At 40.7% G+C, this 27,593-nt stretch overlaps 2 protein-coding genes across 11 annotated transcripts in view; both read right to left on the bottom strand.

Annotated features, from left to right (window-relative positions):
* Positions 1-549: 549 nt before the first annotated feature.
* ADAD1 (adenosine deaminase domain containing 1) lies at positions 550-8,365 on the bottom strand. Its single transcript, XM_059843736.1, has 11 exons — positions 8,011-8,365; positions 6,968-7,141; positions 6,384-6,551; positions 5,797-5,859; positions 5,174-5,296; positions 4,928-5,051; positions 4,553-4,723; positions 3,531-3,757; positions 2,803-3,040; positions 2,281-2,413; positions 550-2,144 (listed from the first exon to the last, which is right to left on the bottom strand). The coding sequence occupies exons 1-11, from the start codon at positions 8,195-8,197 to the stop codon at positions 2,031-2,033; spliced, it is 1,722 nt and encodes a 573-aa protein (XP_059699719.1). The 5' UTR covers positions 8,198-8,365; the 3' UTR covers positions 550-2,030.
* Positions 8,366-9,135: 770 nt separating this feature from the next.
* BLTP1 (bridge-like lipid transfer protein family member 1) overlaps positions 9,136-27,593 on the bottom strand; it is an 87,550-nt gene continuing 69,092 nt past the window's right edge. For 4 of the 10 annotated variants that reach the window (XM_059843725.1, XM_059843728.1, XM_059843726.1 and 1 more), the window contains 28 exons: positions 26,735-26,961; positions 26,055-26,255; positions 25,718-25,848; positions 24,751-24,874; positions 24,484-24,593; positions 23,721-23,811; positions 23,134-23,196; positions 21,357-21,601; positions 20,611-20,826; positions 20,293-20,473; positions 19,244-19,439; positions 17,219-17,380; positions 16,976-17,115; positions 16,608-16,809; positions 16,242-16,445; positions 15,947-16,126; positions 15,433-15,570; positions 14,703-14,963; positions 14,154-14,304; positions 13,716-13,873; positions 13,403-13,595; positions 12,988-13,205; positions 12,546-12,797; positions 11,800-12,003; positions 11,370-11,564; positions 10,813-10,947; positions 10,190-10,355; positions 9,136-9,838 (listed from right to left, as the gene is read on the bottom strand). In XM_059843725.1, the coding sequence (XP_059699708.1) occupies positions 9,622-9,838; positions 10,190-10,355; positions 10,813-10,947; positions 11,370-11,564; positions 11,800-12,003; positions 12,546-12,797; positions 12,988-13,205; positions 13,403-13,595; positions 13,716-13,873; positions 14,154-14,304; positions 14,703-14,963; positions 15,433-15,570; positions 15,947-16,126; positions 16,242-16,445; positions 16,608-16,809; positions 16,976-17,115; positions 17,219-17,380; positions 19,244-19,439; positions 20,293-20,473; positions 20,611-20,826; positions 21,357-21,601; positions 23,134-23,196; positions 23,721-23,811; positions 24,484-24,593; positions 24,751-24,874; positions 25,718-25,848; positions 26,055-26,255; positions 26,735-26,961 (4,961 nt within the window). In that variant the 3' untranslated portion in view covers positions 9,136-9,621. The remainder of the gene's footprint in view (positions 9,839-10,189; positions 10,356-10,812; positions 10,948-11,369; positions 11,565-11,799; positions 12,004-12,545; positions 12,798-12,987; positions 13,206-13,402; positions 13,596-13,715; positions 13,874-14,153; positions 14,305-14,702; positions 14,964-15,432; positions 15,571-15,946; positions 16,127-16,241; positions 16,446-16,607; positions 16,810-16,975; positions 17,116-17,218; positions 17,381-19,243; positions 19,440-20,292; positions 20,474-20,610; positions 20,827-21,356; positions 21,602-23,133; positions 23,197-23,720; positions 23,812-24,483; positions 24,594-24,750; positions 24,875-25,717; positions 25,849-26,054; positions 26,256-26,734; positions 26,962-27,593) is intronic. The other 6 variants (XM_059843727.1, XM_059843732.1, XM_059843731.1 and 3 more) reach the window with 6 other exon arrangements.

The following is a 27,593-nucleotide window of genomic DNA, read 5'->3' as shown; positions in this document are numbered from 1 at the left end:
AGCCTCAGCACTGGAACTGCAGCACCCTCGCCTCTTTCAAGCTTATAGGATCATACATGTTGGAATTACTGAAGTAGCCAAGGAAAAACCTGGACACAACGTCTCCATGCTTCCATTTACTAGCTTAGTGGATGCTGCATATGCTGCTACTAATCAAAGGAACAATCCAGGTAAAAGAACTGGATCTACACTGGTGCCATCAAGTTACTGCTCAAGGACACAGTGATCACATCCAGCCAAACACATCCTTTTCACTAACAAACATCTCTCTTCCTAAGGCAGCACCCAAGTTTCATGGAAATTTCAGTTTTCTGTTCAATTAATAAAATGGCTGTAGTGCACAACCAGTACTTGTATGTATTTAAGGATTCTGAATCAATTACATCAAACACCTTGGTGCCAATATCTCAGCAGAAGACTCAGTCTACACAAAAAACAATCCAGAAGTGCATGGAATGCAAACATGTGTGGTATGCTGTGTGTATGTCAGATTTGAGATTTGACATATATATCACTTCCCAGCATCTGTATGGAGGTATAGCTAAAGCTATTGTCAAGGACATTTATTGAACTTTTAACACACCTACAAAAAGGCAACACTGTGCTCTAGCCTGGAATATGACAGCCATTCCCAACCATTCTTAGAAAACATTCCATGGAACAAGCAGTCTGTGGAACACGTGCCACAATAAACCAAAAACCACCACACAACCCCAAAAAGTTAAGGGACAATAATAGAAAACAAGAGAGCACATCAACCAAAAAAAGGTCGAGGACCAAGCAGTAACAAGTCAGCAAGTTTCAACAACTTGTGAATGAGCATAAGATCATCCCAACAGAAGACTCTACGTATTAGCTGGAAGAACAGATTGAGGAGAGGAACAAACACCAGGAGGAAGAACTTCTTTGAGAATCCTCTAATACTAAGAAGGTGAAACATGACAACCACCACACTAACTATTCCACATGTATGGAACACTGTGTAACCCCCCACCCCCTTGCATGATTTACAGGAATCACAAACATAATCCAGGTGTACTGTCTAGCTTGAACACACCACTGTTCACAACACCACGCCAACTCCAAACATGGCACTTAACAACACCTTCCCAATGCTACCATGTTCTTACCAGGACTTGCAAGGAAGTAAATTCCCTTGTGGCAGGCACTATTTTCCAGGTTACTGTGTATGCAGACGATTTCACCAGGACTTGTCAGTGCAGTGATGAAGTCATCTTCAGTGCAGGAGTCCAACTCATCCATAAGCATGAACATTGATGGGGTTTGAGGCAAACCACAAAAACCCTTGTTTTTGGAGACTTCTGTACTATATTGCATTATTTTCTGAATTACAGCTTTGACACCTGCATAATGCTTTAAACCCACTACCAGAACCAGTAATTGTCACAAAACAGTTGAGTAACAGCTGCTCATTCCAGGTTTCACATTTGGAAGTACAAAAATTATTATTTAACTCTTCTAGCACAAACAACATAAACTATACGCCAGTTGGCAGACTGACACTAAACAAAACTCACAGCAAAGGATGAATGACTACAGATAAGCTCAGATTGTCCATTTCTTTTTTTTTTTCCCCCTGGAAGACTCTCATGTTAGTATGCCTTTTTTCTAAAGAAATACAACTTTTACTGTTATTTTCTTTTCTAAAGTTGTAAGAAAGGGAGGAAAAAGAAGAAATCAATATACAGAAATCCTGAAACTATCAGGAAAAAAACCTGTTAATTCCACAGGGTGGGGGATTTGTAGGAGTCAGGGTCAGTGAGATGAAATGAGGTGGCACTGGGGGGCAAAGCAGAACAAAGCTGTTGGATACTCCCACCTATGAGAAAACATCAATTTTGGGAAAAGACTGAACTATTACAGGTGGTTTAATAACTGCATTTAAACTGACAAGAAGCAGTTCTGGAACTGTTTTCTTCCTGTAACTACAAACTTGAACGTTTTACTACTCAGAACTCTATTTACTGAAACAGATCATTCAAACCGACTTGACATTTAATCCACCTCCATTAATCACTGAACTGTTCAATATGCGGAGACTTCACAATCCACGATCCGTAACTGTGCTGCTCTAAGTAGCTCTGCAGCAAGCTTTTAGCTTCTTGGTACAACTGAGATTTAATCTAAAAGAAGAAAAAAGAAAAACCTTGTAAAATCTCAAGAATTACCGTTACAGAGATCTGAGTTCTCTACCACCAACATGTAATAAGCACAAGCACAAACACTGGAAAAATGATACCTCTCCCTGTGTCAGCTCACCTTTGCCTCATGGTATGTTGGAAACTGGAGCAGGTCAGCCCGTCCTGCTTCCCGGGAGAGCATCCTGAAGCGGCTGAACATGGCGGCCTTGCACAGGCGGCTGGCCAGGCAGGTGCCGCTGCGGAACGGGGAGCTGCGGGCAGAGCGGGGAAACGGGGATGGAACTCAGGAACAAACTCACTACATGGAGATGCTCTGAGCCTTACAGGGGGTTTTTCCCCTCCCTCCTAACACTTGGTGGATGCCATCATGCTGGAATCCATCTCAACTGGAATCCCAGTTAGTTTCATGCATTGTGAAAGCTAAAACATTTTCACTACTACAGGCAATCCCCACTGAGAGAACTGTTTTGTTTGGTGTCTTGGTAATCTCACTGTGAGCTTACAAGATCTCTAAAACTTCACCTAATCACAGGATGCTTTCAGCTAGCACAGGAAAGAATTTCTCTCATAACTTAAATTGAATACTCCAATAAACCAGCGCAAACCCATTATATCCAACAAAATGAAGATAAATGCTGACCTTTCAGTGGTTTTCCCACTTAATCCATCCACAACCTCCAGGGATGCATCTGAAAATGTCCAATTCAAACTAAGTGACCACTGGTTCAAATCTGTTTGGATTGGCAGTGCAGCTTTCACCAAGTAAATATGAGATCTGTTGACCAGGTAATGCACAGGAAGCTTTGAAATAAGTTCATCATCAAGACGCTGCTTTATGGTTATGTCCAGTCCTTTTGTATCCCTACAACTTCCATTTCCTAGGAAACAGGACAAGATCAGCCACATGCAAGTACATCAAATTAAATGGTTAAAATGCAGATATTTTTGCGTTCTTAACCCATTATACTAATTTTTTCACATAAAATTCACATTTGTAAAGATCAGTTCCAATGTTCAATTCACAGAACAAAAATGATTTCCCACTTCCTTCTCCAGAGGTACCACTATTTTCAATGGAAAATGTTTTCTTTTTTTAACCACTGTTTTTCACCAACTCTATGTTCCCTGCTAAAACAGAATTTCAACCCTCAGACTACAAAATATGTTGAGGAGTTTGCCCACATTACCTCACTTCCAACAGCATTTCTGACTGCCTACCAAATAAATTCACTTTAGCCCACTGCATCTCAAGGAACACTTCTGTAATTCTTCGAAGTATTTTAGGTTTAGTTAATGCTTTATAAAACGCAATCAAATTGGAATACAGAAACAGACAAACCCACCATGTGGAATTTGCACTGAACATACCCACGAGAATGTTGCTGATGTACACGGGTTCGATGAAGTGGCTCAGCAAGGCTCCCTGAAGACCAACCACCTCCCACTTGGTCAGTTTGTCACCAGCTGACATGCTGCTCACTCTGACAGTCTTGGGGGGACAGCAAACAGCCAGGTAAATCCTGCCTTCCAGGGCAACGTGCAGACTCAGCTCTTCGCTGGCTTCGTAAGCAGAGATAGACTGGGGACCGAGATGCCTACAGCAGGACAGGAGAATGGATTTCAGTGAGCAAGCACTCGGGTCAGAGATTGTAGCAAGTGATATCTAAGGCTGTTTCTGACAAAAAAATAATCAGTAGATCTAGGCCTTGTATTATCTTCCACATCTCTAATCCTTAAAAACACCAGACTGAGCTGCTCAAGTGCCTAGAACACTGAAATCAGTACTTAAATAGGAAATTAGGCACTCAAGCTAATCTTAGCCACTGGTCTAATTTTAATGCACGCATTAAAAAAAAATCAGCTGCAAACAAGCTGTCACTTTTTGTCTACTCACACTCTAACAGAAGTTACTTGTGAAAAAACAGCTCTAAGGTTCTTAAAATCTCCTTTAAACAGAACTCACACTGTGGTTCAAAATATTTAAGTAATTAGGCACAACATGTAAGGGAGACAAACCAGTGGGTGTTCTGAAGCAAGAGTTTTCTCCCTTAGTTACAAGGGGTAAGACACCAAGCAGAGCCTTTGGTTTCAAGGCTTTTTGTATGCCAATCTTGTAGTGCATACAATGGCATTAAGTCATTACATCCACTTGCTCAGTGGTTAAATTCATGATTTAATAGTATTTTAATAGTATCTTGAGATGGGGGGGTAATAGGTTATTGTCTGTAATAAACAAAACCAAGAAACTTCTATAACCCATATAGAAATTTTCTGTATCATCATATTGAGCTGTACTGCATATAAATCACAACTACCCTGTTCATTAATGTTCCCAAAACAAGATAAAAACTCATCTTCCACTGTAACTCAGGAAATGACACAATACTTACACCTCTGATTTTAACTGAGCAGTTCCTTTTGGAAGCTGGTTCATGTAGAGAGAGAGAGTTATGTTTTGCTTTAAGGTGAGCAGCTTTGAGCCTGGTGCTGTGCAAAATATGGATCTCTCTGCCTTGGCTGGATTTTTGTTATAGAACAGCAAAAGATGCCTGTACAAATATCTAAAATAAAAATAATTTATGTATTTTTCATTAAATACTTTATATTTAATAAATTATATCTTTAAATTATATATTGTGTTTATATATAATCTAGACACATGTTTACATTATTTATTATTTGTTTACATGACTATAGCATTCAAGTGCAGAAGTGAAACTGACACCAACTGGCAGCAAGGGAAGGATTTGCAGAGACATTCCCACCTGAGCAGGGAACGCCTGGCAGTGACAATGGCATGGCTGTCGTGCAAGAGCCTCCCACAGGACTCGAAGCGCCGGCTGTAGTTGCATTCTCCTGTCCCCAGAGCCACCACCTCATGCTGCCCACCTAAAACCAGAGATGGTGGGAGTTCACCTGACCTGGCTGCCCACCAAGCTGCTCCCAAGCCCTCAGTGCTCCACGGGAGCAGGTTTCCCCCTCCCCAAAGCTCCCAATCAAACCAGACTTGCCCTTTTCAATGATGAAGGCAGCCAGGGAACTGCCACAGCTTTGGTACTCAGGGTGTTGGGTAGTCAGGCGGTTAAACACCTCCTCAAGCATTTGTGAGAGCTTTTGAAAGGTATGTTCTCCTCCTAAATGGAACAACATAATCCATCAAGACATAAATTTGCAGGTACCAGAAAAAGCAGACACGAGCAACTTGCCAAATTATAACCCTGAACACACAGTAAAAAAACCACATGTACTTTCAGGATTCTGAAGATCCTCAGGATTAAAAAAAGCTCAAAAACACCCAAATTCTTGATGCTTTTATCATCCATTACAGTAACAACAGATAGGGCCCAAGTTGGATCACCTACTGCACACTAGCTCAACTAAGAACAGAGAATATTGTTTCTATTTCTATCACCTAGACTAGTGACAGAAATTCCAGCAATTTACTGAATTCAAGCAATTTACTGAAGATGTGTCCTTCTGTAGAACCGACCTAGTAATACTAGTTCTTACAACCTTCAAATATGTTTAAAACAATAGCAACAACATAGAAACCACTAAATGTATTAAAAGATTAAACATTTTTAAAAAGAAACCTGTACTATTTGACTCAGAGAGAAACAAGACTATTCCTTACCAGTCCTTGAAACACAAGCAGAGTTTCCTGGAGGTCGGGGCTCAGCAGGAACACAGGGAAAAGCTAAGAATTTAAGAACATTTTGAAGTGGGCTGGACATGATAAATCTAAACATGAATCTCACACTAGGTGCAGCAAGTCAAACTTTTTAATTCTCTATGAGTTTCTCTTCTGATTTTGAAGTCCCTGTAAGCTTAGAATGATTCAGACAGCAAAACTCAAGATAAAATAGTATGGCAACTGAACCCTGTTGAAAGCAGTATCTCAGTGGGGAACCCTTTTAATCATAGAAATTCAAACCCACTTGAGATGTACTTCTTGTTGCTGCGCCTAGTGAGTAGCAAATCAAATGCAACAGCAACGAATTAATTCCTTCAGCATTCCTGGCATCAGCTGATGCAACTCTTAATATACAAATCACAAAAATAAAGAACAGTTTCAGAACCAAACTACAGACTTGCCCCAAAGATTCGAAAAACCTGAGAGAGGCCAATACTGCAGCATTTAATAAAACCACAGATGCTTGGCATAGGACACTGTTAAGCCAAGCATTTCAAGTTCTAACTAGGCATTGCTACAATATTTACCTGAATCTTCAAAAGACTTTACCCCTGAATTCTCCAAGTTAAGTAGTTCAGCAAGAGCCAGTCTGGCTGCATTTAATTTAGATTCCTTCTTGTTCTTTCCCAGCCCAGTCTTGTAGCAAACACCATTTATCACAGCACAAAAGGCAAAATAAGGCCTTATGACATCGCCTTTATGGGAGAAGAAAAAAGCAAATGCAATCAGTGAAATTATTTTAAGGCATTTCATCCATAGCTTTATGCCCTTATACTAATTCCTAGAACAAATACAAGACAAAAAGACAATTCTGGCAAAGTAAAACCGTCACCCCTAACCTCCCCAAAAATTCTGGCAGCTTTTGCTTCATGCACGCTCCATACAAGTTCTGTTAACAGCCTTAATTAAAGCCAATTGACCTGATCGATTTCTGTAGCACCTCGTAATGAGAACCAGCCGCGGAGGCAAGCAAAGGGCAGCCAAAACCCAGCACTTGTGGGGGGAGTGCAATCAACAGTAACAAGGTTCAGCTGTACCAGCACTAGCAAACCAACTTAGATACTCTCAAGGACAAGCAAATACCACTTCATTTGGGAGCAGAGGTGTTTACCTGCCACGCTCGTTTCTTTCAATTCAAGCTGCAGGTGGTGTGTTTTGGCAAACAGATGCAAGGCAGATACTGAGTTTATTACTCCCTCTTTGTATCTTTCAATCAAATCCAGGTCTCTCTGTGAGGGAAAGGCCGATAATGTGGTGATGTCGGCTCCTTTAGAAAGAAAAAGTCCTTAAACAAAATTAAGGAGAGAACTGAACACACTCTCTGAAAACCTGCTTACCATAAATGCTTTTCAGATGCTTCTTAAAAAAGCAAACCAAAATTTACTGTAGAGCATTACTGCTTTGTACTGAACCCTACATTAGCAACAAGAGCAATTCCAAAACAGTGTGTGCACCCTCTTTTACAAACATCAAACCTTTTACTGTAGTAAACGACATGAATCTCTGAATATAGACAGAGAGATATACTACAAAAAACCCACAACACATATCCCACTCCCCTCTCTTGTAAATCAACAATCAAAGCAAAGTTTCTGATGGCAGATACCAAACAATGGAACCTGTGTTTTTTCCACACAAAGCTGCGCAGCAGTGAGACTCCTTGTTGTAAGACACTATAGTAAATTCAGCAACCACTGGATGGATAAAATGATCAGCTTCAGGGGTGTGATACACCCAAGCACAACCACTTCCCAGCTAACAAGAAATCCTCGCTTTTAAAAGTCTTAACAGGTGCCTTCACCACAATACAACTACTCAAAGCAATTCAAAATACATCCTGGGACATGTCAAACTGCAGTTAAAATCCTTCACAATGTTACTTATGAAAATTCATGCAGCAGAACATATTCTGTATTTTGTCACTTTACAGTACTTTTTAACTTGAAGTTTTTAAGTAGGTATTGCTACAGAATACATATGCCACACCACAACAAATTGCTAAGAAACTTCCAGCACAAAAAGACTTCAGAAGAGGAGGGACAAGTTTAAGGAGATGCCAAAGAAGTCATGTAAGAAAATACAGCAAAAAGAAAAAGCATAGTTACTTTCAATAGCACTAACAGCCAATGCCGGTGTATAAACTGCAAACTATACCTGGATTTTTCATCAGACCTGGTTCACTCCACATAATGCAAGGTGGAGGATTCAGCCTTGCAGTCACAGGCTCGGAGAGATCCTTTGAAATTGGCTGTCTGAGAACCTCGGGGGGCAAAATCTTCTCAGGTGCGGGGTCGAAGGCAAACATTGCCGCACTCTCAAAGCAGCCATTGCTGCTCGCCATTTCCGACCGACCTAAGGAAACTTAACTCACTAACGCTGCCCGTAGCAAAAACACCCTGCAAAAAACCCAGCACTTCTCCTGCTCAAAGCCATTTCACAGGAAGATCAAGAACAACTCGCCCAGGGCCGGGGGAGAGCCCAGACCCGCGTCCTTCCCCACACGGCGGCCCCTTCTCCCTTTTGTCAGACCGCCCTCCCTCACGCCTAACCTGCCCCTCCAAGGACGCACCTCAAGCCAACTCCCCTGAGGGAATGAGACGAACTAAAGCAGCAAAGCTGACCCCTCTCAAGTTTCCAGGGCAAGCCAGCGCTGCAGATGAAGGGTTTGGTACCTGCACCTGCTGCCCTGGTCCTGCTGCGGAGGGTTCCTCACCCCTCACACCCCGCGGGAAGGCGGAGCGCCCCTGAGGGCACACGAAGCTGGAGGAGCCGGGGAGGTGCCGGGGAGGTGCCGGGGAGGTGCCGGCCGGCCGCTCTGAGGCGATGGCCTCCGAGCGCCGGGCCGCGCTCCCACCTCACGGCCGGGGGCGGCCCCTCCCAGCCCTTCCCGCCCTCTGGTGAGGGGCGCGGCCGAGGCGCGAGGTTTAGCTGTGGCTGAGGGAGCAGCTGAGGGAGCGAGGCCGCCGCTCAGTTTTGGCCCTGTGCTGCCGACTCGGCTTCAATAGCCCTTCCCAGCCACCTGCTCGCCTTCCCGGGCCGCTCCCGCCGGGCAAGGGCGGCACCCGAAGCCGCCACAGCCGTCAGGGATCGGGAGCGGCTCCTTCCCCGATGCCAGCGAAAGCGCCGCGTCCGCGCTTCTCGGTCGGAGCGGCGCCTCCCGCTGCTTCCCGAGCTCCCGGCCTCTGGGCTTGACCTCGCTTCAATCAGTCTGCCAAGTTACACTTTAAACACTCTTCTCGTTGCTCAGCTTCCTTGATCGATGCAAAATAAAAGGTCCTGTACAGTAGTTAAATTTTATTACAAGTGTAATAAACTTCATGATTTTTAGCACTAAGGCAATCACAGTTTCATAAGTTATATATATATATAATTTACACCAGTCTACATTGACAAATCAATTACTGGTCACATCAACGAGGGGTTTGTGTTATGGCAAGTAAAATTTTAAGAAAATTCACAGTTAATCTGCAAGTATTGTAAAGATGCAGGATCATATTGCACATCATAAAATGGGACGCTGAGGAGCAGATTTACAGTGTTCCAGCTATTCCTTCACAGAATATACATTGGTCATCATCATCATCATGCAATAACTTCAAATACAGAATGGTATCAAGTACCACAGTAAACAGTTACTCACAATGTAAGTTTTAAATAGAGTAGCAAAAAGCTGTTAGGTTTCTCTTTAAACCATATTTAAGTTCTTAAAGTATAATAAAACACTTTGATAAAATCAAATGGAGTTAGGGTTGTCACATTGTACTTTTAATATTCTTCTTTGTCTTTTCCTTTCTTTTCCTTTTCATCTTGTAGTGCAGTACCAAGTTTCTTTATAAGGACTGACAAAACTTTGTCCAAAGGATCCATGACACCACGCTGCAGCCACTTAGGGATAGTAGTCCTTGCATGGTGAAAGCCCAGCTTTTGGAGGATGTAGTCAACACCAACAGGATCAATTTTTCTCCCAGTCCAGGATATTAATCTAAAAAAGTAATAAATAGAAGACTCAGTTTCAAATATATGAATACAGAAAAGAGGCATTTGTATATTAAAAAAAAATCAATTTTCCCCAGTTTTACTTGTGACCAACTTAAATCGAACAGGCATTGTTTTGAACTTGATTTAGACAGATAAGCTCAAGATGATCAAAGGAACATCCTCTCAAAGGAAGATGATGTTTAAGGAGGTGAAAAACCTGGCTGAAATTGATGAGTTTAAAGTTTACTGTATCCTAATTCAGAAGAGCCTCCAACAATGCCTTTAATCTGCATAAATTCTAACCCAGAAGTTAATGCACAGCCAAAGAGACTGCAGGTATAAAGGTATTTGTTACCTGAGCGTGGGTTCCAAATGCCAAGTATTGCACATAAACTCCCTCCAGTCAACTGTAGTGTAGGTAATGCTTTCCTCTGCCTCTTTATCAGTGGAGCTGTCCTCAAGGACACCAACAGAATTCTTCTGCCCTGGACGAGCAGCCAGAATGCGAGGAGGAAAAATTGCTGCAAAGGGGAGAGAAGGAAAACACCAGTCAGCCACGAGCAGCTCACTTGGATTCTTTTTGTACACAGTTTAAATAAAACAAAAGCACAAGTCTCAACAAGAAGAGAACCACCTCATGTTTCCAGATTTTCTGCAGAAGGCCACGTATTGCTTAAGAATAAACATGCCAAATTTGAATGCTGCAAGTGAACATTAGAAAGGTAGAAAATTAAATCATTCTGAAATCAGAAAAATACATGTCTTGAGAGGACTCCACTGATTAAAGGATTGCAATAACAAGAATAAAGCTTTCTGAAAGTTTCTGGCTGCCTATACCATCTTATGAAGAGAAAGTTAAACACCAAGTGTCAAAATAGGAGCATGATTATGATTTAGAGTATTTAATAAATCCAGTCAAATAGTCTGACCACTGCAGATTGTCAGACAAGTGCTACTTCATGAAGAACAACAACTCACCTTTTTCTTTTTCTTTTAGATAAGCAGACACCAAGTCATGCAGAAACATGATCAGTTCAGCATCCATGGTCACACAGATGTGGTCTGTGAATTCAGTTACCACACTGCATTCCACCTTTGGTTTAACACTTGTATCTACAGCCAGATAAAAATAGTGTCAATACACTTACAAGTATATACAGTAAATCTAAAAGTAAATAGAATTTGAAGACAAATAATTTGAAAATAATATTTTTCATTGAACCAGCAACTCTTGAGGGGAAGGACCACAGTTAAGATTTTAATAAATATAAGGAAACCAAGCCTATGAAAACAGCCAGTGTAGCTGAAATGTTAATATTAATTTCTTGGTTTTTTTCTACAGCGACCCAGTCTCTGCACTAGATCTTCACTCTCTCAAAATAATTCCCTCTAAATTTTACTACAAAATCATTATTGCAAATCTGCAGGAATTCTCATATTAAACCCTCTTATCAGCACACTACCTTTTGCCTTTAACTCCTAATTTGTGAGAAATAGTTTTTCACCACGAAAAAGCAAATTATGTTTTACTGCACCTTGTAATGAAGGCTCTTGGGGCTCTTGAACATGAATAGATTTAAAATCCAGCTGCATCCTTGGCAATGCAAAGATGGTTTCAGTTTCATGGTTGTAACTGGAGCCACCCCTGAAGCCACTTAACAAGCTTGAACTTTTCACTGTTGTGCTGCTCTCTGGATTGTTGGCATCAACATTCCGTAGCAGGTTCAACTCTACAGGAACAATAGGAGATGTTAAATCATGACAAGGCAAAAAAGTTAAGAAAAGTCACTTGTAAAACTGCTGCTGTAAGATTATTGACAAGATTTTCTCTGCTGTTCTGCTCCCAAAAGCGTGGCTAGAAAAGGTCAATCGAATTTGTTGCTTATACACTTGAGATGCAGCAGCTTTTTAACAGCTCCATCTGCAAGCAGATCAATCCCCAGACTGAAAGAACCTGACTCTAACCTTCATTCCTCGTGGCTGTCACATAATTGAACCACTCCTTCACACTGGCAACTCCGTGGGGAGGATTTTCGTGGCGGCGCCGCGTTATCTTGGTGATGGTGGCCATGGGGCTTTCCAGGGCCCCACAGGGCTTGGTGACCATGGTGTTGTGGCCCAAATGAAAGTCCAGGGTTTGAACAATGTATGTGGAGTGTTCGCTGGTACCTGCAATGAAGGTGTGGGCAGTGTGGGGTAGGAGAGGAAAAAAGGAAAAAGCAGCTTAGTGAGGGTAGTGGAATTTTCTCTCATTCTCCTACAGGTATTTAATATGACTTGTTAGTGTGTCAGTGGAATAAAACCTGGTATAAAGCTTGAAAACAACAGAGAAATTATTGTTTGTTTAAAAACAATGAAACTTCACAATATTAAGGCCAATATAAGCAATATGATCATCAAAAATTCATCATACAGCTAGGAAGGACTACACAAATACACACAAACACAATTAAAAAGCCAGCCAATCCACTTGATAGGCTCATTATCAGGGACATAGCCAGTATATTGGAAAATGTACTTTATTCCACAGATGAAGCAAATTGTGGTAAAGATGTGGGGGGAACAGATTATCTTTAGGTCTATATTTTTGGGAAATAGTCTCGATTCAGACCAAGAAAATAAATTTTTCTTTGATTTCTTCTTATGTAATAATACATTATTAAAAACTCATTTAAAGAAATTTAGAGGAATGAGTAAACAGTTTAAATTACCATCTTCCAAAACTTTCTGGGCTTCTGTCCAAAATGCAATATTGGGTTCTTCCAGGTGAAATAAGGCCCACGATTTTGAGCGGAAATTAGGTCCATGAAAACAAGCCAGGGTCATATGGTTCCCATGCAGGCTCATGGATCCTCCAAACTGCATCCCATCTTCTGGCAGTGGCATCTGGAACAGGGATATGTGGCACCCAGATACCACCTTCAGAACTCCTGGCCAGTGGCGATGATGGGCTGCATCCAACACTGCAGAGCAAACATGAACAACAAACCTCAGGCAAGATGCAGAAAAAACTGCTGGCATATTTAAATTCTTAGTAAAAATTAGAATTATGAGTGATATTTTCTTCTCTGCTTCACTGACACTGTCTCCTAGGTAATTTTTGCAATTAAAACATTTGCATTGGCAATCATATTATTTTTTGGTAGCACCTACATTGCTCGTGTGAGGTTCTCTCCAAGTTGTTTGCCACTGTCTTGGGAGGGAGATAAGGAACAGGTCCCCACGTGGACAGAGCTCGCTTGCTTGTATCAAACTGCTGAGTGAAGAACTCCTGGAGCTTCATTCCTATTTTTATCAGGTCTGGTGTAGTCGACCTTGAAATCATCACTTGGAAGATATCCCATTTCAAGTCCCCATGGACAAATATCTCACTAGATATTAAAAATAGCAAGAAAATTAGCAGTTAATATATTCCCTACTGACAATTAAAAAAAAACCCAAACTATCAAAACCCAACAATGCAAACAATGAACTCTTAGCATTCTAGCAGAGACACTTCTGGTTAGTATTGGACAGAAGACATTTGACATTATCAAACATCATACATTTTAACCACAGGAAATATTACCTTTTATCAGTCATGCTTGAATCCAGATTATTATACAGATTAATTTTCCATTCATCCTGCAGTTTAAGATCAGCATTACTGAAGATTCCCATTAGGATACTGGATCCCATGTAGTCAACACGTGCTTCAGTAGAACCCATAGTAATTTCAATCTTATGATTGGGCTGTTGGTTTGGGTGTTCAGAAATATGAGCTGAAACAGAACCAAAGCAATCGAGAAATACAGAATTAAAGACATGAAAATCAGTTTTTCCAGTGACATCACCTTTATTGACTGGAGCACATGCTAACAGCAGGAGGCTTTCCAACTTACCCACCATCTCCAAGGTGTTAACATCTATGGTACCTCCAACAACTCCCCCTCTGGAGTCCAGCTGGGATCTTCCCAAGCCCACAGACATGCTGATTTCCCGATCTCTGCTACTGCCCACAGACAGACGGCCCTGACTTTTCAAACCACTGGTGGTCCACCTAGAATAGAGGTGAAAATAGACAATCTTCCAGGTTGCCAAAAGAGGAACTAAGTATCATCTACTAGAAAGCAATAAATAAGGTGGTTTAAGCATATGTGACATCAGGATTAAGCAACTACAGTATTCATGAGGGGATTCTCAGTTCAAAACTGAAAAGGGTAGGACTTTAAAGCTAAAAAGCAACAGACTGTTAACAGTCTGTGGGGAAAAAAATTGGTGTTTTGCCCCCCAAAACATCACCAGCTGTTAAAACATGCTTGACTGTATTCTCTACTTACGTAGTATTACCCATTACATTGCTCATATTCATTTGAACATTTAATTGTTTTAGGTTCATAGCAAACACAACCAGTGTTTCCCACGGTGTTCCTTGCTGGCTGCCAGCTTTATTTGACTTATTAAATGGAGTTGATGTTTTTGACAGAGTATCTAAAGAGAAAAAAAAAATAGACAAAACCGTAAATTATTCCACATGCTAGGAAAAACTGGCAGAATATATCCATTTTGAATATTACAAAAGGATTGACAAACACAATATGGATAAAGAGCACAAAATCATGAGAAAAGATAAGTGAGAACTAGAGGATTTGCAATATGCATTCCTTTAGCTGTCACAGAAATTGATTCATAGATAGGGAAATTTTATGGAAAATATGCTAAACAACATTCATTCACCCATTTTAGAAACTTTCCCTTCTCTAAGCTATTGACTCTCCAGTGCCAGACACTGTGGAAAAGAATATTTTCCAAGCAGTAATGACATACTTCTTTCATACAACTGCAGGAAATACTTGAAAAAAAAAATTTAGGAGTCATCATCTACTCACCTCTCTGAGGCACTGAGGAGTCAGACACGCTCCTGGACCTTGTGACAGCTGGAGACTTGAGGCTGTGAGATGCTGTCCCAGGTGACATACTGCTGCTGGCACTGTGCTCACTGAAAACATTGGGGGACTGCGCCATGTGAGTGAAGGAAGCTGACTGGCAGGGCTGCTCCCATGTCCTACAGTATGCTTTCCTTGAGGATTCAGGAGAAAGGTGCTGGCTCACTCCTTCAATGGAATCTGGTGTGCCAGGGCCTGATGCTACTGGAGAAAAAGCAGCACAGGAAGTAGAGAAAAACTATTTCATTTGTGTCTAACCATATCCTCACAAATACTAAGTAGTACTAAGAAATGAATGTATTTCATTTAACATAAGTCAGTTTTCTACTGGCTTTGTTTATATATCATAGAACTATAGAATGGTTTGGGAAGGGATCTTAGATATCATCTGCTTCCAACCCTGCCATGGGTAGGGATGCCATTTATTAGACTGGGTTGCTCAAGGCCCCATCCAACCTGCCCCTGCAATATGCTCCTTAAATAATTATTTTATCACTTCTTCTGTCTAGGATTTCCTACAAAATGTCTCTGAGTGACTGCACATGGAATAAATCATAATACATTTACATCTATTCAATGATATTATATGACAAGGGTAAAAAATGCTTATAAAATTCCTACTCTAACTCTTTGTGTAACAAGTTGTTTTATGATAAGCAGCAGTCTCTCCTACCTGGCAGATTTATTGTCTGATCACCCAGGAAGAGCCTTCTAGCAATGCTTCTCCTGTACCAAGCCCTGGGAAAGGCCAGGATCTCGCTGAGGCGGCGCATGTCATATTTGAAAGAAGCAGATCCTATGTCACAAACAGCTGAAAAAGCACATGCACACAATTGTAAATTCACAGTAATAACAGGTTTTGGTAACCAAGTCGTATTCTCCTTCACCTAATAGAATTGTCTCTACTGTCATGAAAACATAATTTTCCTGAGGTGTTGCCATTTCAAGTCCGAATCTTAGATACAAATGCATTTCATAAAGGCACAGTAGAACCCAAGAATACAGATTATGTTGAGGCCTGCTTGTGTTGGATATGCCTCAGACTCCTCATGGGAGGATTTTAATGGCAGATTAATCACAACCATCCTGCCGTTTTCCCAGTAAGTCAGGATCCCATGTGCAGGGGCAGAAAATAAGTACACAGAAGTTCTCTAAATAGCTGGGATTAAAATGAAAGAAGCATTTACCAGATATGTTGATCAATGTGGTGTCTATCTTGCTGGTAGCTTTGCTTGCAGACTGACTCTCAAAAAAGGAGGAGCCTCCCGAACGCCTGATCCGTGACAGGCTGACTTTCACAAACTCCAGGTTGATGCTCAGGGAGTCCTTCCGGCCAGTGACCGAAGTTGGCTCCTCATCCACGTTCCCTAGAAGCAGGAAGGAAACATTTTCATCTTCTGTGATCCCTTCAAATCTGCGCTGCAGAGACCCATGTCACACTTGAATCACGTTCACAAAAGCAAACAAAACCTTGTTCCGTACCCAAGGCTCCCGACCCAGGGGTTAGCACAGTAACAGCTGATTTTTGTTTTCCAGCTCCATAGGGGTGGAACACGTAAAGGGAGAAGTCAGACATGCAGGCAGTAAAGCTCAGGCCTGAAGAGCTGCTGCTGGAAGTCGTCAGATCCGACTGACTGCTGCTGTGCCTCGTCCTGCCCAGAGGGCTGCCGAGGCCAGGTGATGAACCTGGGCGCAAAAAAATCAGATTCTGAAAGCATTTCCAAACATGAAATAATGCTTAATCTTAACAGCAGTATTAAACACATCAAATACACTTCAAATTATGCCCTCTATCAGCAATATAGCTTAAATATTCTGAATCAGAATCAACATTCACACATGAATTACCTGGTGCTCCAGATTTACTAGCTGAATTCTTTGAGCCACTCTGTGGAGTACTGCCACCTATGGACACACTTTCTGATGGGTATGTTGTGCCTAAAGTTTCCAGTTCTCCTCGGTTGGAAGAGAAAACAAGATCCAGGGAAGGCAACTTCAGCATACATTCGACTCTGGATACTGGCAAGCAGCTGAACTTGATTTGAGAGGGCTGGCAGGCAGAAAGAAAATAGAGCATTCAGAAGGGACACTTGATTCTTTAGGAAGTTTTTTAAAAAAAGGTTTTATTCTTTAAAAATCAAATTTAAAAGCATGGCTTGTTTAAAAGACAGTGACTAAAGCAAGTTACTGCCCTGAATGTTGAGTTAAACGCTCACCTGGACTCGTACATAAACCACCACATCTACAGGGAAAGAGGAATATGCTGACGTTGAGGATGACACCAAGGATGTTGTGGACTCTTCCAAGGGATCTTGTATATCAAACTGTCCCATGTCTTCATCCTGGGAACTAACAGCTTTTAACAAGTACAAGAACTCATTAGAAAGTGGAATTTGAAGGGAAAAGCAGCTCAATACCAAAAAAAGCAGAGAGTGCTAGAATACAGCTATGCAACTGACCTGTGTAATTCCTTTCAATGGGTGTGATGGGAATGGTTTCAAGGGCTTTCTCCAGGAAGTCCAAGAGGCAGGGGCTGATCACCATCTCCTCTGGCAGTGACTGGAGTGCAACCCACGCGTAGAGTTTAGCAGTTTTCACTCCACCACTTCCTTTCCCTTTGGCTGCAACATTGAGAAGATACATTTGCCTAAGGTAATACCACTGAGCAGTAACTGATAAACATTAGAAGACACTTCATAACTTATCAAGCTGTGCCCTCTAATTTTCTCTATCATCTGAAGAGATCTAGATCAGGTCTGCTAGAAGAAATGAAATCATTAAGTTTTCACTTGGCAAAAATAACCATTAGTCTGTAAAGCTTAACTGTAGTAATTCCATTGCTCGTGTTCTCAACCAAGCACTCTGTTGTCATTGTCAACACCTCACTTTATAGAAGATAGCACTGAAAGCAAACACAGACCGTTCTTCTCCAAATACCCAGTGCAAAGTAACCACGGCCGACTGGAAATGAAAGTGGTATTAGGAAAAATAAATCCACAAGTCTAGAAAGCATGTCAGTTTAAACAGAAAAAAACCAGCAAAAAATTAAATGGCAAGTCCTACTATATTTATGTAAAGAACGACTAAAGATTCTAAACCATAATTTTTGAAAGCTTGGAACTAGCCAGAGTATAAACTAATAGAAAGGTTACTGTCTTGTAAATTTGTGGAAGAGGAATCTTGAATCCATGCTCATCAAAATATTAATATGCAGAGAAGATATAAGTACCAGCTCACTTACTGTCTCTATGCAATATAGTTATTAAAATGAATATACATCAATGGAGACATAGATTTAAAATTCTCCAAGACAAATATAAAAATTAACTACTAAAACAGAGATTAAAATCCTTTCATTAGTTGAAAAAAGAGAAAACACTGACTTCTCATTCTGTGCAAATTATTCTGTCTCTTGTCTCTGACTGTGGTGTCCTATCTTACTTTTACTGGAAACCCAAGACAATACAACAAGTTGGTCTCCATTCCAGAGGAAGAGTACTATTATAAAAAAGTAGTATAAGCAACAATAGATGTGTTTCAAACCATTCAGGATTAATAAATACTTATAGAAATAAAATGCATAAAAAAATAAAGTAATGACAAGCCAATCTCTAGTCCGGGGGGGTGGGGGCATATATATTATCATATAAGTGCAATTTCCACACCAACAGCAGAGCTTACAGACATTTAACCAGCAAGACTCAGGACCTGGACATCACGTGGTAAGAATTCAAAGGCAAAGATTAGATAGAAGACAGAACAAAAGAGAAGTAGCATAAACCACTACAGAACATCTGATAATCATAAAGAGGATGGGCACCTAAAGGAGTAAGAGCTAATGGTTCAACAGCATGGAGAATTGAGGGAAGTATCCCCATTTCACTGTTCTCTCCCAGCAACTCTGGTGATGTTATAAGGCAGAATCCACAAGCACAACTTCCAGTTACTCATTTTGGTGATCAAGTTCTGACAAAATTTTGGCTTTGTGTTTAAAGCGGTATTTAAATGCCAAAGGAGAGAAGAGTGAATGTCTCAAATTGGAGATGCAATCTACATGCCTCTGGATCCAACATGAGGTAACAACAGCCTCCTTCTTGAAAACAGGAATCACTGGAGACAAAAGCCTGTATTACAACTCCTCTTACTCCAAATCATGGCTATTTAAAGGCCTTCAATGGGTGAGACATATTTACACTGCTTTCCAACATTCTTTTGTTAAATGAAAACTGGGAGCAGGCAGTGACAGCCCAACACTGGGATGGGGTGACTATGACAAAAATATTACTGACATTGGTTTGGCAAACAATGTCTAGAAATGCAGCTTTATGAACTGCATTCTTGCTTCTGGGGTCAGGTTTCTGCAGCCAAAGTCAAGCCTGGATAAACACAGTGCTCCAGGTAAGGTGCAGCCAGATCTAAAGGCAGTAGATTACACCAAGGGAAAATATATCCATGAAAGGTTCAGAAAATTTGTCTATAAGTACCTGATGGGATGGGTGGGGGTTGGGGAGGAAGTAAGGTGTTAGTCTTGCTGTGGATAGTGGTAGAGAGAGGAGGAGGAGGTGTGGCAGTATCTTTCATACCATACAGCTTGGACTCTTTGGAAAGGGTGCGTGGCAAAGACGATCCTCGAGAAGTGTTTGGTGATTCAGTCTTCAGAGTCTTGGAGTTGTAGTGCAGCTGGAAAGCAAAGCAAGATCAAGTTACTTCACATGAAGAACTCAATTTCTGTACAGCTATTTGGTACCACTCCTTCCCTCCAAAATTTCTTTTCATTCTTTACATTCTAAGATGCATTACATTCCAATTCACATCCTATACAAAAAGAACTGAAAACTTACTACAAAAAATAGATAAATTAATGAACTATTAAAAAATTCAACAAAACACAGAGAAACAGAGGAAATTCATTATTTAGGAACACTAAAGCTTGTTTCTCTCTCTGTTACATCACATGCATCCTGTGCCACCTGTGCACACAGCCTCCTTTCTGTCTTCATGTGTGGTGGAACTGTTCCACTACTAAGCACAGGCATACAGAAACTGGCATAAAAAAATCAAAATACCTCTGAACCCAGGAGTTCACACCTCCTCCATGTGCACAGTAGACTACTACTGAGAACACAGAACATAACAAAAGTTGTAGAGAATGTTTAAATTTGACTAAAAGCAACAGGCAGGACCTGAGGTATAACTGTTACCCCTGAAGACAGCATGGAATACTGGACATGGACACACATAGTCCTTCCACACTGAAAGACTAGAAAAGCCAAGCTGTATCAAGTGAGGAGCATTTGATTTATGGCATTGCTTCAATGGAATTACATCAAGTTTTTGTTCAGCAGTGACAGATTTTTCCCTGTTCTTACTCCATTAGGATTTCATATCACAAAATACAAGGACATTTTTGTTGAGACCCTTTCATGCTAGGATATAAAAACAATGATTAAAAAACCAAGGGAGCGTACAGTCTGACTGTGTTGGAAAGAAAACATCGTCACTGCCTCCCTGCTGAGTTATCCCTTCATTTTACCTTTACATCCACCCCAGGAATATAAAACACTGTTGTTTCCACATCACTGGATTTTGTCTGTAGAGATGATGGCACTTTCTTGCCAGCAAGTAAGTGAGTAGTAGATGCATAATTGGTTTGAAATTTCTTCTTTTTTGAAGGAGACTCTTGATCCAAACTCCTGGAACTCCTATCATAGCTCCTGAAATAAATGTACTCATGTTATTAAAGTAATTTCCTGTGCTACACCGGGCCAGAACAAGTGGCCATTGCAGCTTTGTGGTGCTGTTATGAAGCGCTGCTAATTGCTGGTTATAACCTAAGGCACGCATTTCTTACCTTCGCAAACTGATGTCATCGTGCTCTTGCTGGAGCATCGTGGGATGCAGCACACACTTCCCACAATCAATTTCAACCCTGATATCAAGCTCAAAGTCAATGTTTCTCTCCGTGGTGGTGCCAGTGACACTCCTGTTGGTGGGTGTTGTTGGCCAGCGCTCGGTGAACAGCTGGTGCACGGCAGCAAAGCCCGTGGCTTTCTTGCGAGAGGTGCTCCTGCACAGGCACAGGTTGGGGGCAGGTATCAGCAGGACATTCAGCTCAGCAGGGGCTACAAGGCATTCCCAAACTATGTCCACACTGTGGGATCTTATAAAAACATTTTGGGAAAAGGCCTTATCTGATAGGCAGCAATAGCAGCACAAAAAACTAAGCTTTTCTTCAACTCTCAATCAAAAAAGGAACAAAAATATATATACACAATCGATTTCATATTTGTAAGTATCCACATTTTCACATGCAGTTTGTGGCACTACATCCTGTTCTGTGCCTCAAAAGCCTCACTTAACAAGTTTTTTATTCTGTTCCAAGAGTTGAAATTTTTAACAGTTACCTCTCTTTCCAACCAGGATCCCTCCTTCCCACACAGTCACCTCACCTGCCTTCCACACACATACTTGAGTGTAATCACTACTTCATCAGCAACAGAATGTGTAGCTTTAAATTCAATATTCAAGTTTGAGAGTACTGAAAGCATATTCAGGTATCTTCTTCATTTCTGTGTTGTTCCTCAGGACGTTACTTACGGTGGTTTCCTATAAAAATAGGTCCTCTCCCTTTCATGGTCATCCTCCTTCTCTGAGTCCTCACTGCTGGAGGATAAGCTGTCATCCCGGCGTCCTTCTTCAGGCTGGAAGGGAATGCCGGGTGAGAAGACAACTGGAGTTTTGGGTGAACCAAATACCGAGCATGAGCCTTCACTAGCAGATGAGTAATGGGAGGGACCATCAATAGTTACGGACAAAAGGTCCATTTCTGTCTCCTCTGGAAACTGATTGTGAAAAGACAAAAAGATAGTAAATTTCCACAGGTTTGATTTCCACAGAGAATGCAGTAGATAGATCTGGAAATAAAGAAGCAGGCCTGCTATGAGAAACTCTCACTTCTGAGTTCCTCATAACATGGAGGGAGCAGGTAAAGGAATTGCAAGAGGATTTTGAAAAAGAAGGGAATGAAAGCTTGGCGGGGAGACCTTTGCCATTGCCTAGTGATTGAGCTCAGCCTGGTGGACAAAGATTCATCATGCTCTTCCCAATTTAGAAGGAAAGGAAACATTTCATTTAAATGTAAGAACTATTTTGAAAGCAAAGGACAGAAGGCAGCCCAAATGCCCATGACTTGCAGGAAGCGTTAGTGAGGGCACGCAGGGCACTAGACAGAATGTACAGCACCGCCCCAGGCATCCTGGCCTGAGCACAGAACTGAATGGCCTAAAGGAGCCTCCTGCTTCTCACAGAAATCGTGCCACAAGCCATTTTCCAACATTAAATACTTAAAATGCCTGTGAAAAGTATCTACAAGTGTTAAACACCAGCACTTCCTATGCAGTGTCACTGTAGAGCTACACAGTTGTTGTCTGCAAATTCAAATTAGAGCTCTGCTGAACAACTGGCATGATGTCAGCAAAACACCTTCTTTAAAAAATATTCAACATTTGGTTCCTCTAAGTGATTATTAGTTTTTTGCTATGCCAACAAAACCTAAGCTAATTGGGCTTTTACATAACAACAACAATAGGCAGGGTAGCTTTTAAATGTGAACATATTTAAATGTACAAAGCACATTCCCAGGTGTCATTTCTACCATTCTCTCAGAAATAGGCATTTATTTCCTGGGAGCATGAGGAGAGTTAGAAGGGAGAAAAAATATATTAGTATCTCTTCAGGTTTTTTGTTTGTTTGTTTGTTTGCTTGTTTAGTTTTGCCTTTCTTGTTTTGGGTTTGCTCGATTAATTTTTTTTTTAAAGAAAACTACTATTTTCCCTAAACATGGTTTTGAAAGCAGGTAAAAAACTCCACTTGTTCTCAGGATATTAAGTTTTGGAACATTCCCTACTTGCTATTATTTGAAAATGTCTTATTCCACACTAAATATAAGAATTTAAACAGAAATAAGAGTGTGAGAAGAAGTCCTCCCACCTGCTAATGATTTTGTACCAGTGTTGATTGCCATCACATTGGAACACAATGTGACATGTGAAGGCACACACTAAAATCAGTCTCTAAAGCACATTTCAAGGTTAGACTTGGGTCACTTTACATCAGCCCTGCTCAGTCTTTAAGCAAAAAGGCAGTATTTCATTTTAGAAGAAGTTTTAAGTCTACATAAGGGTGTAGAAGCACTTTGATTGTTGTTCATCAACAACAAATCATGTTCCTCTACTTAGTTTACGTAATTAAATATTTTCAAGCTCCATATACATTCTGTTTAGCTGAGTGCAAAAGAGATGGAATATTGAAAAGCAGCTCCCTATGAGATTAATTAGTTCTCTGGCAAAGAATACTTGTTTCTGCTCAGATATACCTGAAAATACCCTTCCCCTGGACAGCTGGATTGTTGTGCAATCCCCAAAGCTGTTTGATTCAACTTAATAGAAATGAAAAAAATAAAGAAATTAAAATAATTACAATAATCTCAGCCATGCAAAATAAACATTTTAAACATGAGAAAACATAAAAAAAAAAAACAAAGAAAAAAACCAACCCCAAACCAATTCAACAATCCATTTCAAACATTGAGAAGGATACACCTGTAGAGCTACAGCAAACTAATACCCATTTCCAAAATTCTAAATATATTCAAACACCAAAAAAGAAAACCTTGGTGGTTTTTTGCACACCTCTGACAAAAACTCCAAGAAAATTACTGTGTGAGCCTAAGAAACAAATCAAGCCATTTTAAAATATTTTCTCTCCTGAGTCAATTAATTTCTGTGCCAAAAAACCAAAATACATCTGGTTTCTAACAAAATAAGTCTATCTTTCAAAAACACGTCTGTGATTTGAGGCAAAGCAGACACAATTCAGGTTTGCCTGGATATAATGATCTCATGAACTGGTGACCAAATGGCAGAGGAAATACAATTATATGGCATATAAAAGAATTCTTACAGAATCTTGTATGTTGAAGGTTACTCTAGGCCCAGGGGATGCAGCATCCACACGGATATCTGGGAGGTCTTCACTGTCTCCCAGTCGAGAGCTGCAAGCAAAACAAAACCAAAACAGCTTCTTGAATTGTACTACAGGATTTTAGGGTCATGCAAACATTTAACTACACAAATACAAGGTCATATTTAGCATTCTTTCAGTGAAGATTATATAAAATCATAATTGAAGCGCTTGGGTACGTGAAAAGGAAGGAGGGGGAGAAAAAAAGAGAGGAAGCTGCACAGGATTTGGCCAGTACTCCATCTCTGCTAATGTCTCTAAGCAAGCTTTTCAATCCTGAAGCCAACATGCAGAAATTACAGAAAAATAAGCTATTTGTAATCTGCCACATGGGACACAGAAAAAAGCATCTCCTTTTCTTCTTCTCATTACAACAGCCCTTTTAAAAGGCAGATGATTGCAAATCAGGTGTAGAAAACAAGATTATTACAGTATGCCATTTTTCATTATATATGTGTTTTGAAACAGGATTCTGTAGAAAACCCCAAGTTGCTGTAGAAGTGAAATCTTCTCAGAGGGTTCAGAAAAATGAGAAAAAATGCTTTTTAGAACATCCCTGCCTTGCAAAATTACCTCTTTTTATCCAGTTCCACCACAAACAGCTGCTGCCTGTGGTAAAAGGACTCTTGAGGCAAAGTCCAACTTTTCCCCTGTCCCATGTGCTGCTGTGGCTAGCACAAATCCCAAATTCCCCGAGGCTCACCTTGTTCTGTCCATTCTCTTCAGAGGTGGCCTCCCTGATGCCGAAATGCTCTTTGATCGGCTGTAGCTGGGTTTGTAGCTCAGACCCCACTTGTCTTTCAAGGAGGCAGCCTAAACCAGAAATAACATGGAAATGCAACAGCTGAGAACACAGAGAAAAAACTCTGGCAAGCCAAAATGCTACTGTACGTGGGGAGTGCCAGCAAAGTCAAAGGGTTTTTGGGACACAAGTGCTACAATATTCTCCAAGGAGCCTAATCCTGCTCACCCTCATGCTGGACCTCCGGAGCTTTTTGCGGACGTCCCTGCGGATGTCGTTCACAGCCACTGACTCCAGCTGCTGATAGCGCTGAATCTCTTGGTTTATGGTCCCCTCACTTGCACCTAATTTCCTGGAGGTAAAGCATGGTTGAGTTACCTTCGAGATATTATTTCCACAATTTCAACAATCTGTGTTGTAAGAAGGCTTTCCCTGGGAATTATCCCATTCTCTCTTTTGTCCCAATACTTATGACCAGTGCCAAATATAGCCACAGAAGTACGAAAACAAACATTTAACCTAAATTCCCAATTTCAGATAAAATATCCTTCTGAATGGTGACAGCAATCTCATTTTAAGTACAAACAGCAAAATGTCTATCCCTTTCATTATTTAACACTTAACTATCAACGTCTGCACTCCCATCACAGACAGATCCATTTATAATAAGTCTGTCTTGGGGAAAAGGGGAGGGAAAAAAGCCCAAACAAGCCAAACAAAGTTTGAAAATACTACTAATAAAATACTCAGAAGGTCAGATGAAATTCATGAAATCTGAAATAAGTTTTTCTTAAGGGTTTTCTCAAGTACAGTATAAGAAAGTTTTCAAGTTTTATCTTGAAAACATCACGTACAAGATGCCAAAAAAAATTAATTTAAATAATTTTCTTCTTCTTCTTTCTAAGCTTATTACAGTTTCAAAGTAATATATTCTGCTGCATGATACTATATCAAGATGGAAGTCTGATTTTGAATCAATAGGAAAAGGATTAAAAATCAGTCATTAAAATGCAGAGTCAGAAAAATACAGACTAATCTGACACTTATGGATCAACCCGAGAGATTTGAGAGAGTGCTTGCATACATAGCCTTTGCTTTTGGAATCCTTTTATTCTGAAATAAAGGCAATGATTTGCACTTAACCCCAACAGTGCCACAAGATGTATGATACAAACAGAAAGCAAACCCCACTTACTTTAGGTCATCAATGACTTTTGCTTGCTCATTGAGCTCTCTAATATCAACCAAACGCTTCATAAATTTCCTTCCTCGCTGTTCTCCAGTTTGGATACTGGAAGCTCCCTGCCGCCGGTGATCAACGATCTCCTGTTTAAAATGAACATTTCATTTATGTACTCATGAAAAACTGGACATCAGTACATTATGAACAACAGGCAAAGTGAATTTCACACCTTCAAATTTGGACTAGTGCATGCAAAAGAATCAATTCATGTGAACAGGCAGCTGATTGGATTTTTTTCCAGTGATCCAAAGCCCATCATTCAGTTAGACACACTGTAACTACTACATACATGTCCCCAAGAGCAGGATCTGCCTGCTTTCATATGTGCTCTGCTAGGCTGGAGCAAATCCCGCTTCGCGGAGCCCCAGAGATATTCTACAGGAACAGAGTATCGCTGGCTTGGGGGGCTCAGACCCAGCAGGTGATTTACAATCCGCTGCCCAAATGTGAGTTTGCGTGCCTCTCCACCCAAGGAACCTCCACCTGATTTCTGAACAACAAACAGGAGCATTAGTGTGCTGGGATAATGCTTCCTCTGTCAGCAGGCTAGAGACACGAAGGAACAGCTGTTAAAATGGTTTTGTAGAAAACCAAAAAGCAAGGTCAGCAGCATATTGAGTAGAAGTAGGTTTATATAATTTTTTTTCATGTTAGTAACCTACTGTCCTGTGAAGAAAACCTAGAAGAAAGCCACAGCTTTTACAGTTCAGGTATCTGAAGTTAGGCACTGTGTCCCCTCCATGTTCTCAAATCCAGATCGTTATTTCCACAAAACACCACTAGAAATATGATCTGCAATTTCTTGCCTTTTAAATATGGAGTTAGAAAACACACACACAGACATCTTTGATTTGCAACAAGACTTGCATGAGCTATAAAGACTGGCACGCTGGACTCAAGATTAAGACCCTTCCATTTGACAGAAGACTTTTTCCAATTAATAGCACTTATTTTGGTGGATTCACTTACTGCATGTATAGTGGGAGACATGGTGTCAACTTCATCTTCATCTGAAAGGTCAGCTATGTTCACAGAGTTGAGGTCAGCAATGTCATCAATATCTTCCTCTCCTGTCAATGTTGTGAGGGTGTTGCCCAAAGCATTCAGTCTTTTCCCAATGTTTGGATCCATGTGGACATCAATACCACACATCTTCCACAACACATTCAGTGTCCAGGTTCCAGCACTACTACTTTCTGTGTTAAAAAAAATAAATCACTTTAAACAGCTTTTTCTGTATTAAAAATCCCCCATAGTGAATTACCTACCCATTAGCCAAGACAGTGTTTTTCTGTTACAAAGAACTGTCTCTTCTGTCCCTTCTGAGAAAACCACATTCCACAACTGAAATGCTCAATGAAAATAAAATACTTCACAGTATTTCTTTAACAAGTGATATAACACAGGCAGACCTAATGAAAATACATTCCCTTCAGAGTGAGTAAAGAGCATCTTAAGCTTCAGCTCCTACAAATGCGGGCAAGTACACTATTCCAAAACAGAATGTCTAACAGCAAGAAACATAAAGCATGTCTTTCTGCCTGTACAAATGCTGACCTATTTATTCAAGTCTTGAACAATGATGCTGGAAGATGTGTTCTGTGCCTAGTGAATATCCTGTCTGCCCAGGATTTTTCTGAGTGCCACTTTTCAGCATCAAAATACAGAGCTTGCTTTCTAAGCATGGCAACACAAGACACTGGTTTTCTTTCTAGATGGAAGTATGACTAATACAGAGACTGACAGCTATTTCTGAATGCTCTGGAGAAGGTCCAGACTACTTAGACCGGGCAGAGAGGGAATTTGGGGAAAAGAGAAGCCTTTTCTG

Source organism: Haemorhous mexicanus, chromosome 4 (assembly GCF_027477595.1).
Source record: "Haemorhous mexicanus isolate bHaeMex1 chromosome 4, bHaeMex1.pri, whole genome shotgun sequence".
NCBI lineage: Eukaryota > Metazoa > Chordata > Aves > Passeriformes > Fringillidae > Haemorhous > Haemorhous mexicanus.
This window is presented reverse-complemented; position numbering and strand designations above follow the sequence as displayed.